This window comes from Chiloscyllium plagiosum, chromosome 36, assembly GCF_004010195.1.
Source record: "Chiloscyllium plagiosum isolate BGI_BamShark_2017 chromosome 36, ASM401019v2, whole genome shotgun sequence".
NCBI lineage: Eukaryota > Metazoa > Chordata > Chondrichthyes > Orectolobiformes > Hemiscylliidae > Chiloscyllium > Chiloscyllium plagiosum.
The window spans coordinates 25,889,179-25,904,973 of record NC_057745.1 but is presented as its reverse complement, the minus strand read 5'-3'; the positions used below and the strand labels follow the sequence as shown (position 1 = coordinate 25,904,973).

Sequence of the window (15,795 nt, the reverse complement as noted above, 5' to 3'; positions counted from 1 at the left end):
CAACAATATGTGAATATTCAATTGATGTAACCTCAATCATTTGTTTCAACATTCATTAGGTGATCAATCAACCTTGTCGAACATCTTGACAATTTATAATCTGTCATTTACAAAGATGGATTAAGAAGATGGATTTGAATTCCCTCTAAGCAGATTAGCTCACTTCATGTTGAACCACAGATCAGGTCAATGTAAAACATTCTGATCACACAAGAGGGCTTGTGTGTGAAACCACAATCTTCCCAGTCCTCGTCAGATCTTTAGAGCTGTGGTGGGTAACTGTGAATAACTCTTGGGCTGTTTCCTAAAGGAGCTATATCTCTGTTTTCTACACAGTGTGCAGTTTTAGGTGAGGCTCCTGTAAGTTAATAACATTAACAGCTAGTACAAATTCTGTAACAGCAAGATTTAGGACCAAGTGTCACAGACAAGGTCGAAAGCAAAATCTAACAGGGACACCAATCGCCAATGCCATTAAACTATGCTAATGCAAGAGAGGCCAGTAATGTAGCATGCAGTGGTGTGACAATGTATAGAGGGAATGTCAGGTTAGGATCAGGAGTTTGATGCAGGGTTGTGACTCACATTAGGCTTGGTGGCTTGAAAATTGTAATATCTGCAAAGCTAAATCCTGTTCAAAGGATGAGAATGCCACTATTGGAATGTCAGCCATCACATTAACAAGGTCCTTGGAATGTGAAGCTTCTGATGCAGATCCAGTAGACTTTCAGGAATTGACAATTGATCAGACGGTCAAAACAGTTAAGTATGACCCAGTGAGGGTGAGCCTTTATCAACTCATATGATATCATGGTCTGATAAAGTTGCCATAGTACCCCAGATCACAGGGCTGCTCTGTCATTGGAGAGAGACAACTGGTGTGTTTTAACCTGAGGGTCATCACATGTCAGACAATGGGAGAGATTGAGAAGGAGAGTCTTTCATGGTAACCTCAGCCAGTGTGGGAATTGAACCCATGCTGTTGGTGTCACTCTGCATCATAAACCAGTTGTCCACCCAACGAGCTGACTGACTTCTGTTTCCATGTGGTATGATAAATGCTAGTATAATTGCACTTTCTCCTCCTGTAAGTGTTCAGTGTCTTTTTTTTTAAATGGCAGCCCTCAAACTCGTCTCATCCCACATGTTGACTTTCTCAGGTAATTAGGATTGGGCAGTATTTACTGTTGTGCCAGAGTTGTCAATATCCTGAAAACAGAGAACAAGAGTTAGATAATGGACTGGCAGTGACATTCACAGAGGCTTCCCCTCTGTCACTGAGATGACAATTCCCTCAGAGTATTGGGGAAGCAGGAATTATTTTCGTGCATCTTTAAAAAAACTTTGAAAGCTTTTGCCTTGAATAGAAGGCAACAGGTGTGACTAAGAAATGCATTCCCTCAATCAACCATGCATCGTGAGATGATCTCTGTCTTCAGGGTCTGATGCAGCTGGGTATATAGATTAAACTGGAATGATGGATCAAACTAGGCCACTTTATTGTATCTGTGTGGATAGTGATCATGTGAGAAAAAGAGCAGTCAACCATAGATCTGAAAGCGCTAGACTGAGAGGTCTGGAATAATGTCCCTCTTCTATCATTATTGATCTGATGGGAATAGTATATTTAATCTACCTGTTGAGAGCTCCTATGGCACAGTGGTAATGTCCCTGTCTCTGAGTGAGCAGGTCTAAATTCCAGTCCTATGTGTTTCAGAGATGTGCTATAACATGGGGCAGCACAGTGGCTCAGTAATTAGTGCTGCTGCCTCACAGCACCAAGGACTTGCTTTCAATTCCAGGTTTGGGTGATTGTCTGTGTGGAGTTTGCACATTCTCTCTGTGTCTGTTTTGGTTTCCTCCTGCAGTCCAATGATGTGCAGGCTAGGTGGATTGGCCAGGCTGAATTGCACCGTAGTGTCCAGGGATTAGCAGACTGTGTGGATTAGCCATGGGAAATACAGTTATAGGGGAGCAGGGTGGGTCTGGTTGGGCTGCTGTTCAGAGGGTCGTTGTGGACGTGATTGGTTGAATGGCCTGCTTCCACCTTGTAAGGATTCTATGAACACATCTGAATAGCTTGATTAAAAATGCGAGAGGTAGTAATTTGATTGCACTCACGAGCAGTCCATCTCATCCTCAAAACACACAGCACTGGTTTTCCATTTCCTCTCTCCAACCTTTCCTGTTGTGTTTTCTCTCAGAGTGAGTACATTAGTGTTGCAAAACAAAATGTGGTTCAGTCCTTGCTGCTGTGTGACCTCTTGTCTGTTCTCAGTCAGCCTGCTACCTTGTTCAAACAGCCAGGTCTCTGGGAACTAAGAGTGACACCACACCGTGTGCACATGGAGAACATCGTAACAAGGCCTGATTTTGTTCTCACCAGAAACTCAAAGACATGCTTCTGAAACTGGGATTTTGAGCTTGCAATAAAGACCCCAGAAAACTGGGGTCCACTACAGTTGTAAGCCGTCACTGCTGTCCTGGGTGAGCTCAGGTAACTCAGTCCAGATTTTGAATCTTCCTGTCCTGAGGGAATGCAGAAATGTGCAGTCTACTGGATGAGATATAAATGATCCAGCAGCACTATTTTGACAATGAGAAGGCAAATTATCCCCCGTTCCCTGGTCAATAGCTACCTCTCAATCTACTTGACACCGAGAACAGATTATCTGCTCATTATAACATTGCTTCCTGTGATGCTGATTGGCTGCTTCGTTTCTTCGAGGAGAAAGTGAGGACTGCAGATGCTGGAGATCAGAGCTGAAAATGTGTTGCTGGAAAAGCGCAGCAGGTCAGGCAGCATCCAAGGAGCAGGAGACTCGACGTTTCGGGCATGAGCCCTTCTTCAGGAATCCTGAAGAAGGGCTCATGCCCGAAACGTCGATTCTCTTGCTCCTTGGATGCTGCCTGTCCTGCTGCACTTTTCCAGCAACACATTTTCTGCTTCGTTTCTTACATTACAATAGACTCCTCAAAACTGAGCTGTCAAAAGTTTTGAGACATTTGTCATTCACAAGAGCACTATATTAATGCAGGTCTTTTTCTACGTAATATCCTTATTAATCAAACAATTTGTGAAAGGCTACTTTTGAATAAAGTCACATAGTCCAACTGGACCATCAGGCTGCTCTCTTACTAAAGAGAGGTAACTGTGGTGGTTTAACCTGAGGGTCACTATGTTCAGGTGAGGGGAGGAATTGAGCAGAAGAGTCCTTCATGGTAACCTCAACCAATGCACAAATTGAACCCACGCGTTTGGTGTTGCTCTATATTGCAAACCCCCCATCCAGCCAACTGAGCTAACCGACCCATAAAGTCTATGACCCTTTAAGTCAGAGTGAGTACATTAATGCTGCAAAACAAAAAGATACCCTTACTATTTGGACAAACATGACATAGAGTCTTACAGCTGGGAAAATACGGTCCCACCAGTCCACGCTGACCATAACCCAAACTAAACTAGTCCCACCTGCCTGCACTTGGCCCATGTCCCTCCAAACATTTCCTATTCGTATATTTGTCCAAATGTTGTAACTACCCACATTGACTACTTCCTCTGGAAGTTCCTCTGTGCAAAAAACGATTGCCCCTCATTTATTTTTTAAACCTTTCTCCTCTCACTTTGAAAATATTGCATCCTAGTCTTGAAATCTAAGTGGATGTAAAAGGTCCCATGACACTGTTTCCAAGAAAACTGTGAGAGTTTGACCTGGTATTCTGTTCGATATTAATCCCTCAAACAACTCCTAAAGCAGAAAATCTGGCCATTCTCACATTGCTAACTGTGGGAGCTTGCTGTGCACGATTGCTGGTGTGTTTCTCGCTGCAACAGTGTTCCATGTCAGAAATACTTCATTGGCTTACAAGAGCTTTGGGGTGTCCTGAGGTCATGAAAGGCATCATCTGAATACAAATTATTTTTATTTTACCAAAATTGACATTTCAGCTGGATTTACTCCTTTCAACCCTGAAACTATAAATAGACCCAAAAGTTCATCATGACCTGAAGTTGAGACCAAATGACTGAACAAAGCAAAATTCCATCAGTGAACCTGTATGTTTTCATATCGCAATCATTAAAATATATATTTGGTGCTTGGGTCCTTTAAGAACACGATTCTGACTAATCCCTTAACTTCTACACTGTTACAGAGAAATACAGCTGACTTGTTGAACAGCCCAATCAGATCATATTATTTCAATAAACTATCTACTAATAGGCTTGTGCACACATCAAAACTCATCAGAAAATGATAGAGTGGTATATTGTCACAAGAATTTAATCTGATCTGACAACAATCTTGAGTTTGCACATCATTATTGTGTTTTACGTTGTGCCTATATTAATCCTGGAATACATTATTGAGCAGTAATTAATTATTGCTTACTTTATTGACAAATAGGAAGGAGGCTGCATTCTCATAATCATAATGTATTGAGGACATTCTCCTTAGCCCTGTCCCAGCTGCATTGTCATGTACCTCACAAGGGTGATAATGAGGCTGTGAGCATGTTATCGGATGTATTTCCCTGGGGTTGCTGGGATTTCAAACACAAGAAATTAGTATTATGATTCTTTCATTGGAAAATGCATATATTAATGTGAAGTGATTAAAGTTTGATTACACCATGTCACTCTGGGTTTTTAATTAATAAAATTCCAGTTTTATGTGAAGTAGGTGGGTTTTCTCAGGCCATTCTCATTCCAGTCATTATACAAGAGAGGATTAATTCTACACGCAAGCCACATTCAGGGTTGTGGTTCCAGTTACACTTTGATAAAAATCAGCTCGGCTGAAAAGTGTTTGTTTTCAAACAGCTGTTGGAACATGAAAGATTGAACGGAAAAGGATCGTTCACTGTTCAGAAGATGCGAGTTGGATGGCTGGTTCTGATACTCTGTGGGGAGAAAGATCTTTCAGTAATTTACCCTGTCAATGGAGCAGCTTGTATTCCTTTTGCCATACTTATATTCATTCTCCAACATTACAGCCACTGAAGGCTTTGTTGGTGAACAGCACAGAGCATTTAACTTGGAGATCCATGCAGAGGATGAAAATTGCTCTTGAACTGGGCTCCCGCTCAGTACTGATGGAGCGCTGTACTGTGGGAGTGACACTCGGTGAACAAAAGCCCCATCCACACTTCCAAGGGACGTAAAAACATTCCCATGACAACATTGAATTATTGTGATATTTAATTAAACCGCTTGACTCCTGGACGGAGGCTGATCACTACCATCCTCCCATAACACCCCTCGCCAAAGGTATCATCTTCTGCCCCACCAATGCTTCCTGCCAGTATTGTATTCAGTTTCTATCTTGAGAGTTGACCCTCCAAATCCTCTGGGCTGCTGACCTTGGTATTAGATGGCTATTTTTCATTGCCTGGGAGGCCTCTTCACAGCTACAGTCAACAGGATTTGTTTGGCTGTGTCCCTTGCTCTACAATGGACGTCAACCCTGAGGTGATTGAGACACAGACAAGTTGGCCATTTTACACCCGCTGCTGGACAGAGGGATTTCATTGGATCAATAGGCAATTTGTAAGATGGGTCAGATTGAGACCTCTGAATGATTCGCCTCCCATTCAATCCAAACCCGCCTATTTATTTGGGATTAATGCTACCCCTAGAATTCCCAGTTGGATTGACTGCCAAAACTGAAAACGGAGCATAGGCACTATTACTTCATTTAGCTATAGTAAGATAAATCTACAACTTGGCATTCTTGACTCCAATCTGGAGGGAAAGTGGTGAACCCCAGGATCTCCCCCCGGCCACTGTCCCAATGTTTCAGTATTTTTGGCAGGACATAGACCCAGGTTATTGATGTGGTCTGTTCCATTTAATTCAGAGCTGGTTCCTTGGCAACAAATTACATAATTAAATATAGGAGACATGGTTAGTAAGTTTACAGATGACACTAAAATTAGATTAGATTACTTACAGTGTGGAAACAGGCCCTTCAGCCCACACTGACCCTCTCAGAGCAACCCACCCAGACCCATTCCCCTGCATTTACCCCTTCACCTAACACTATGGGCAATTTAGAATGGCCCATTTAAAAAAACCTGCACATCTTTGGAATGTGGGAGGAAACCGGAGCACCTGGAGGAAACCCACGCTGACACACAAACTCCACACAGACAGTTGCTCGAGGCGGGAATTGAACCCAGGTCTCTGGCGCAGTGAGGCAGCAGTGCTAACCACTGTGCCACCGTGCTGCCCCTAGTGGTATAGTGGACAGTGAACATTATCGAGATTACAAAAAGCTCTTCATCAAATCGATCAATGGGCTGAGGAGTGACAGATGGAGTTTTTTTTGGGTAATTTTGAGCTATTGCATTTTGGTAAAACAAACACAGGCAGGATTTATACAGATAAAGGTAGGGCCCTGGGTAGTGTTGTCGATCAGAGAGACCTAAGGATTCAGGTACATAATTCTTTGAAATTTGCATCACACAGAAACAGGGCAGTTAAGAAGACATCTAACACACTTGTCTTCATTGCTCAGACTTTTGAGCATAGGAGTTGGGACGTCACGTTGAGATTGTACGTGACGTTGGAGTGCTGTGTCCAGTTCTGTTGCTGTGCTTTAGGAAAGAAATTATTACGCTGGAGAGGGTTCAGAAAAAAATTACCAGGATGTTACCAGAAATGGAGGGTTTGAGTTCTAAAACTCGAGGAGGTAGACTGGGATCTTTGTCACTGGAGCTTAGGAGGTTGGGGGTGGAGGTGAACGTATAGCGATTTATAAAGTCACGCGGGCGTAAATAAGGTCTTTTTCCTCGGGTGGGTGAATTCAAAAGTAGAGTGCATACTTTTAAGGTGAGAGGAGAAAGTTTTGAAAAGGACACAAAAGATGATTTTTTTTACACATAGAGCGGTTCATGTGTGAAATGAACTGCCAGAGGAAGTGGTGGATGCACATACAATGTTTAAAAGACATTGGGATAAGTACGTGAAAGAAAATATTTGGAGGGATATGGGCCAATCTCAGGTAAGTGGGACAAGATTTTTTGGGAACATGGTGGGCATGGACTGGCAGGACCGAAGTGTCTGTTTCCATGCTGTATGACTGTGACTCTGAGGTGTAGGATGCATTCCTGTGCTATAACCTAGAATTTCTTGTAAAGTATAATGGAAGGAAAAGCTTGGTAAAGCGAAATTGTATTTATCATTTTATGGTCCCTGTGTCAAAATAAATAAGCACGCAGTGGGAAATGGAGGCCAACGGTATCAATAGTTATAGCACTAATTAGCAACAGCAGCAAGTGAAAACATTGTAATTTTAGTATGAAACCCTGTAATGCTGATAGTTAGGGTCTGAATTACATCTTTATAGGCTGCTCCTTAGAGTGCTCCTTTAATGGAAATATACTCAATCCTTGTCATAATAATACTTACAAATCAATAATTATGTAAAGTGAAGTGAGTTCATCTGGGAAAAGAGCAGAGTGGAGGCAGTAAAATAAAAGCAAAATATTGCGGATACTGGATGTGCCGATTGATTTATTGTTGTCATGTACTGAGATACAGTGAAAAGTGTTGTTTTTGCTGCTGTACAGGCAGGTTGTACCATATAGAGTGCGTTAGGGTAGCGAAACAGAGTGCAGGACACAGTGTTACAGCCACAGAGAAGGTGCAGAGAGAGAGATCAGAATTACCATTTGAGGGCTCCATTCAAAAGTCTGATAACCAACGGAGAAGAAGCTGTTCTTAAATTTGTTCACATGTGTATTCAAACTTTTATATCTTTTGCCCGATAGAAGAGGAAGGAAGAGAGTATAACCAGGATGGGAGGGGTCTTTGGTTATGTTGGTTGCTTTCCTGAGACAGCTGGAAGTATAGCTGGACTCAATGGATAGAAGCTTGGTTTGCGTGTTGAACCGAACTGTGTTCTCAACTCCCTGTAGTTTCTTGCAGTCTTGGATAAGCAGTTGCCATAGCACACTGTGATCCATCCAGATAGGATGCTTCCTATGGTGCATCCATAATAATTGGTCAGAGTTCTTGTAGACATGCCGAATCTTCTTGGCCTCCTGAGGAAGTAGAGACATTGTTGCACTTTCTTGAAATCAGTGCAAAGTCCAGGAAATACTCAGCAGGCCTGGCAGCATAGTGCAGAGAGAAAGAGAGAGACAGACAATTAAGCTGAACAAAACTGCTTCGAAGAGTCATTGACTCCAAACATGAACTCTGTTTCTCTCTGCACATACACTGCCGGACCTGCTGCGTATTTATATTTATAGAACAGACGCAGTATTGGTAGGGTTTATGAAATGCCCTTAGACAATTGGTTTTATCATTTCCTGCACTATTTTGATCCTTCCCTTAAATGCATTGAATGTTTTTAAAAGCAGCACATTCTGTTACGGAGTTGTTGGAGTTAAAGGAAAAAGTAACTTCAGAAAGTAAATGTCTTTGACTTCAAAGCACTATGCAGAGATTGTATCACTGTGAATTGCATTTTTAACTTTAATGTTCCATTTTCCTTTTGTTTTCTGAACCTTCCAGCACTTTCAACTGGTCAGTCCCGTTCCTTTCCAGACTTGCCTGTACTGTGCTTGCTGTCTGCACGCTCATGTTATACTTTGTCCCACTGAGGTATATCCTGCTGATCTGGGGTAAGATATTTTTCTCTTATTGTTTATAATAATACAACGGTGAATCATAACATTCTACAGCATAACAACAGGTCCTTCTGCACATCATCACCACACCAGCGATCAACTAACTATTCACTCTTAACCCAATTTCCAGCACTTGTCCCATAGTATTTGTTTCAAATGTTTATGGAAGTGTTTCTATGAGAGCTCCCACCCCTACCGCCTTTTCGGGCAGTGTGTTCCAGATACCCACCACCCTCTATGTGGACAGAACTCTCCTTTAATCCCACCTCAGCCTCCTTCCCCTTAGCTTAAATCCTAGCCTCCTCTGGGGTACTGGCCCTTCTGCTGTGGGAAGAAGTTTCTTCCTATTGATCCTATTTACACCTCTCATAATTTTGTGCACCTCTATCAGGTCATCCCTCAGCCTTCTGTGCTCTAAGGTAAGCAGCCTCGGCCTGTGTCATCTCTCTTCACAAATGAATCGCTGCAGCCCAGGCAACATCTCTAATGCAATCACATCCTTCCTATTGTATAGCGACCAGAACTGCACAGAGTGCTCCAACCTGCCCAAGCTAACATTTTTTACAGCTCCATCATAATCCCTCTGCACTTGTATTCAATGTCCCAATTAATAAAGGCAAGAGTCCCGTGTACTTCCTAAACCACCTTGTCTACTTGACTTGCTGCCTTCAAGCATCTTTGGCAATGCACACCAAGGGTCCTCTGGACTTTCCGAGATCCTTCCCTGTATCGTGATTTCCTTTGCCTTGTTACCCTCCCAAAATGCATTCCTCACACTTTGCAGGATTAAATTCCACTTGCCACTGTTCAGCCCTTCTGAATAACCCTGTAGTCTAAAGCTTTCATCCTCACTACTAACACCGACAGTTTTCATGTCATCTGTGAACATGCTGATGAAACCTCCCACATTTATACCTCAATCATGAATGTATACTGCAAACAGCAAGGGACCCACGGTCAGAGTAAGAAATGTTTTGCGAGCATGTTAAATGCTGAAACCACAGCCTGAGGTATTCACGTGACGTTTGTTGGATTGTTAAGGTCTGGTTATAAATTTGCAGCTAATGATATGACTGTACTCAGGTTGTCTCAGTTCACCTCCTTGTGAGATTCAGAATAGTGGAAAATGACCATTTTTTCATCTTCAGCCGGTGTGGGTGTTGCTGATAAGCCACCTTCTTGAAAGGTTGTCGTCCATGTGTCCCACAGTGCTGTTTGAGGTAGAGTTCCAAGCTTCCTTCCCAGTGATGTTAAGGAATGGTGATATAGCTCCACATCTTCATCGTGGAGAGAAACTTGGTGGTGGTGGTGTCTTTATCAAGTGACTAGCAGTTGCAGGTTTGGAATCTAAGACTGCTTGATGAATTGCTGTGGAGAATAATCATAGAATCCCTACAGTGTGGAAGCAAGCCATTTGGCCCCTCGAATCTACACCAAGCACCCTAAGACCATCTCATCCAGACCCAACCCCCAACCTATCCCTGTAGCCCTGCACTTCTCATGGTCAAGCCACCTAGCCTGCACACCTTTGGACTGTGGAAGGAAACTGGAACACCCAGAGGAAACAGGGGGAGAATGTGCAAACTCCACACAGACAGTTGCCTGAGGAATTGAACCCAGGTCCCTGGTGCCGTAAGGCAGCAGTGCTAACCACTGAGCCACCGTTCTGGCCCAATAATAACTTCATCACCCACTCTGTACCAGTGGTTCATCAAGCTTGACACTATTGAGCTTCTTAAGAGTCGGTGGGAGTTCCACTGATCCAGCTAAATGCAGAGGATTCCATCACATTCCAGACCTTCTTTCATTTGTTCACAGGATGTGGACTCATTGGCTGAGCCAGCCTTTGTTGCTCAACCCTAATTGGCCCTTGGTCATTTTTGAGGGCACTTAAGAGTCAGCCACCTTTGGTGTCATATGTAGGCCACGCTTCTTTCCCAAAAGCGCATTAGTAAATTAGACGAGTTTTTAAGACAGAATTCACTATTTTAACTATATCAATTCTATATTTTTTAAAATTCATATTTTACCATCTGCTATGGTGGGATTTGAACCCATGACCCCAGAACATTAATCTGAGTTTCCGAATTGCTAGTCTAGTGACATTACCACTCCTGCACTGCCTACCCACCAGTTGTGCCTTGCAGATGATGAGCATGTTTCAGGGAGTCTTGAGGTAAGGTATTCTTTGTGGAGCTCTGGGCCTTTTATAGTCACAATATTTATATGACAGATCCATGTCAGCTTTTTCTCACCATCCCCCTACACCACCTGCAAGATATTGCTCATGGAGAATTTAGTGATCATAACACCATTGACTGTCAAGATGAGATAGTTAGAGTGTTCTTTTTTGAGCTGGTAATTGTCTAGCATAAATGTGGCATGAATGTTACTTACCCATTGGACCCAAGTCTGAATGTCGTCCATGTAGTTTTTTTTAATGCACTAGACTGTTCAAGAGAGATATTAGGAATCATCCCTACACATGAAATTTGGAGCTGTGTTCAATAAACAGCGACTGATGCAAGCTCAGTTGTTAATTTAAATTTGAGATCAATAATTTTCTGTTAAACAAAAGTATCAAGGGATACAGGCCAAAGGCATGTGTATGGAGTTAGGCTGCAGATCATTCACGGTCTCATTGAATGGAAGAACAGGCTTAAGGGGCTGAATGGCCTACTGCTGTTTCTATGTTCCTTTGTTCTGTTAGGGTATGGCCATCACTGACTGGGCCAATATTTGTTGCTTATTAACTTTCGTCTTGCTGTGTGTGGACATAGACTTCTTGATTATCTGAGCAGTTGTGCATGGACTTGAATGCTATACAAAGGTCAATGAATATCCTTACTTCTGACCTTATGAAGGAGGGCAGTTGGTCTAAGGGAACAGTCTTGAAGAAACACCCTGGGACAGAGATGATTGCCTCCAACAACACAAGCATCTTCCTTTTATGCTGAGTGAATCCGCCCCAATTCCCATTGCCTTCAATTTTGCTGAGTAGACACGCAGGAAGCTGGAAGAACACAGCAAGCCAGGCAGCATTAGGGGGTGGAGAAGTTGACGTTTCAGGTGTAACCCTTCTTCAGGACTGGGGTGTGGGTTTAGATACCATGGCTAATCTCTGTCTTAAGCTGCTTAATGATGTAGCCCACAATGTTCCTGGTCAGTATACAACCGTAAGATATCGGAGCAGAATTAGGCCATTCAGCCCAACCAGTCTGCTTCAACATTCAATCATGGCTGAAATGTTTCTCACCTTATTCTCCTGCCTTTTCCTTGTAACACTTCATTTCCTTATTCATGAAGAATCTATCATCACTTTATTAAATACACTCAACAACTTCTCCTCTACAACCTTCTTTGGCAATGAATTCCACGGATTCACTAGAAAGAAGAAATTACTCCTGAACTCAGTTCTAAGGGGTTGTTCCTTCTCTCTGAGGCTGTGCCTTTGGATCCTAGTCTTTCCAAATCTTGGAACCATCTTCTCCACCTCCACTCTATCTAAGTCTCTCAGTATTCTGTAAGTTTCAGTCTAGTCCCCTCTCATCCTTCTAAACTCTATCAAGTATAAACCCAGAGTCCTCAACTACTCATCTTATGATAAGCACGCCATCCGTGGGATCATTCTCGTAAACCTCCTCTGGAACTGCTCCAAGGCCAGCACATCCTTCCTTAGATGTTGGGCCCAAAACTGCTCATAATATTCCTAACAAAATCTTATATAGCATCAATAACATATCTCTCCTCATGTACTCTAGCCCTCTTGAAATGAATGCAAAGATTGCATTTGCCTTCCTAACTGCCAATTGAACCTAGGCCCTTTGTGCTTCAGGTTTCTGAAGCCTCTCCCCATTTAGAAAATAGTCTATGCATCCATTCTTCCTAACAAAGTGTGTTATCTCACACTTTGCCACATAGTATTCCATCTGCCTCTTCTTTGCCCATGTCCAAGTCCTTCTGCAGCCTCCCTGCTTCCTCAACACTATCTATCCCTCTACATATCTTTGTGTTATCTGCAAACTTAGCAATAGTGCCCTCTGTTCCTTCATTCAGATCATTAATGTATAATATGAATAGTTCTGGTCCCAACATGGACCCCTGCGAACTCCAATAGATATCTGGAATTGATAATAGCAAAAATGGCGATGATTGTCATAAATCCAAATAGATTACATTCACTGGCTGTCCTTTGCTTAACTTGCTTGTTACCTCCTCAAGAATTCTAACAGATTTGTCAGATTGACCGCCCCTTGATGAAGTTGTGCTGACCCAGCCCTGTTGGACTGTGCAATTCCAAAACTCTACAATCTCATCCCTAACAATGGACTCTTAGAATCTTACCAAATGTCAAGGCCAGGCTAACCTGTCTATCGTTTCCTGTCTTCTGCCTCTCTCCTTTCTCAAGCAAAGGTGTTACATTAGCCATTTTCCAGTCCGCGCCGACTCCAGTGATTCCTGAAATGCCTGTACAATCCTGTACGATGCCTGTAAATCTCTTCAGCGATCTCCTTCAGAACGCTGGGATTTGGTCCAACTGGCCTGTCTGGTTTATCCACCTTTAGACTTTTCAGCTTCCCCAACACCTTATCCTTAGTGATGGCCACTACGCTCAACTTTGCCTGATCCTCTTGAAGTTCTGGTATGCTGCTGGAGTCTTCCACTGTGAAGAGTAATGCAAAGTACCTACCAAGTTCCTCTGGCATCTCTTTGTTCCCCATGATGATTTCTCCAGCCTCATTTTTTAGCGATCTTTCGTCCATTCTTGCCTCTCTCTTACCTTTCAGATACCTGAAAAATCTCTTGCAATCTTTTATATTACTAGCTACCTTGCAGTCATATTCTATCTTCTCCCCCCATTGTATTTTTAGTTATTCTCTACATGTTTTTAAGGGTTTCCCAATCCTCTGGCTTTCCACTGATCTTCTACACATGTCTGCTTTTGCTTTTATGCTGTCACTGACTTCCCTTGTCAGCCATGGTTACCTCATCCTCCCCTTACTACGTTTCTTCTTCCTTGGGATGAGTTTCTCCTGTGCCTCCTGAATTATTCCATAAAGTCCTGTCATTGTTGCTGCAGTCTTCCCTGCTAGGCTCCCCTTCCAATATATTCTGGCCAGCTCCTCCCTCATATATTTTTAGTCAATTGTAATGCCGTTACATCTGACTCCAGCTTTTCCTTCTCAAACTACAGGGTGAATTGTATCATACGTGGTCACTGCCCCCAGTAGCTCCTTCACTGTAAGGCGTCTGATCAAGTCTGCATTGATCAGCTAATCTGGAAATGCCTGCTCCCGAGTGGACTCTACCACAAGCTTCTCCAAAAAACCATCTCGTAGGCTTTGTACAAATTCCTTTCGTTGTGATCTGCCCACCAACCTGATTTTCCCAGTCCATCTGCATATTGGAGTCCCCCAAGATTCTTTGTAATAGTGCCTTTCTTACATGCCTTTTCTATCTCATAATTTATTTACTGCCCCCACATCCTGACTACTGCTAGGAAGCCTGTTCACAATTCCCATTGGAGTCTTTGTTCTTTTGCGGTTCCTCAACTCTAGCCACACAGATTCTATGCCTTCTGACTCGATATTACTTCTTGCTTTTGATTTAATTTCATTTCTTACATACAATGCAATCTTGCCCCCTCTGTCCATCTGCATGTCATTTTGATAGGACATGTTTCCTTGGATATTTAGTTACGAGCCCTGATCCCCTTCCAGCTACATAACTGTGACACCCACAACAACATACCTGCCAATTTCAATCTGTGCTACAAGCCCATTTACCTTGTCTAGTAAGCTGTGTACATTGCATAGTGGCTCAGTGGTTAGCATTGCTGCCTCACAGCACCAGGGTCCCAGATTTGATTCCAACCTTGGGTGACTGTCTGTGTGGAGTTTGCACATTCTCCCACATCTGCGTGGGTTTCCTCCGGGTGCTCGCGTTTCCTCCCACAGTCCAAAGATGTGCAGGTCAGGTGAATTGGCCATGGCAAATTGCCCATAGTGTTAGCTGCATTAGTCAGAGAGAAATGGGTCTGGGTGGGTTACTCTTTGGAGGTTCGGTGTGGACTGGTTGGGCTGAAAGGGAACTGTGGGGAATCTAATCTTAAAAAAAAACGCCTTCAGTCCTGCGTTGAATGCCCCTGTCTCATAGTTGCCCCTTTATTTGCTGAGCTGAAAATGTGTTGCTGGAAAAGCACAGCAGGTCAGGCAGCATCCAAGGAACAGGAGAATCGACGTTTCGGGCATAAGCCCGTCTTCAGGAATGAGGAAAGTGTGTCCAGCAGGCTAAGATAAAAGGTAGGGAGGAGGGACTTGGGGGAGGGGCTTTGGAAATGCGCCCCCACCCCACTCCGGCCTATCACCCTCACCTTGACCTCCCTCCACCTATCGCATTTCCAAAGCCCCTCCCCCAAGTCCCTCCTCCCTACCTTTTATCTTAGCCTGCTGGACACACTTTCCTCATTCCTGAAGAAGGGCTTATGCCCGAAACGTCGATTCTCCTGTTCCTTGGATGCTGCCTGACCTGCTGCGCTTTTCCAGCAACACATTTTCAGCCCTGATCTCCAGCATCTGCAGCCCTCACTTTCTCCCCTTACTTGCTGAGCCTGAAGTTAGGCTCCTGAGCCTTTCCATACTATCTGCCCTGTTACTTGTTCTGAAAATTTTAATGATCTCTGTTGAGCCCTCTCCTTTTTTCATAATATTTTCCATGCATCTGACCCCCCCCTCCCCCCAACTATTTAGTTTAAAGCTCCACCCTCTCTATCTCTGGACATGCGATTCACTGGGACTCTGGTCCCAGTATGATTCACATGGAGCCCATCCCATCGGAACAGTGCCTTCCTTCCCCAGTACTGGTACCAGTATCCCACAAATTCAAACCCTTTTCTCCCACACCAATCTTTGAGCCATGCATTTGCCTCTGTAATCTTGTTGATCTCATGCTAGTTTGCTCATGATGCAGATAGTAATCCAGAGATTATTACCTTTTCGATTTTGCTTTCTAATTTAGCTCCTAGCTGCTCATATTCCCTTGGCAGAGCTTCTTTCCTCTTTCTACATATCATTGGTACCTACATGGGCCACGACAACTGGATCTTTCCCCTTCCATTCCAAATTTCTTTGCAGCCCAGATGAGATATCCTGAACCCTG

At 43.3% G+C, this 15,795-nt stretch overlaps 1 protein-coding gene across 7 annotated transcripts in view; it reads left to right on the top strand.

Annotated features, from left to right (window-relative positions):
- The window catches only part of LOC122541051 (multiple C2 and transmembrane domain-containing protein 2-like), a 476,548-nt gene that overhangs the window by 439,955 nt on the left and 20,798 nt on the right, over positions 1 to 15,795 (top strand). For all 7 annotated transcript variants that reach the window (XM_043677545.1, XM_043677546.1, XM_043677549.1 and 4 more), the window contains one exon: positions 8,522 to 8,631. In XM_043677545.1, the coding sequence (XP_043533480.1) occupies positions 8,522 to 8,631 (110 nt within the window). The remainder of the gene's footprint in view (positions 1 to 8,521; positions 8,632 to 15,795) is intronic.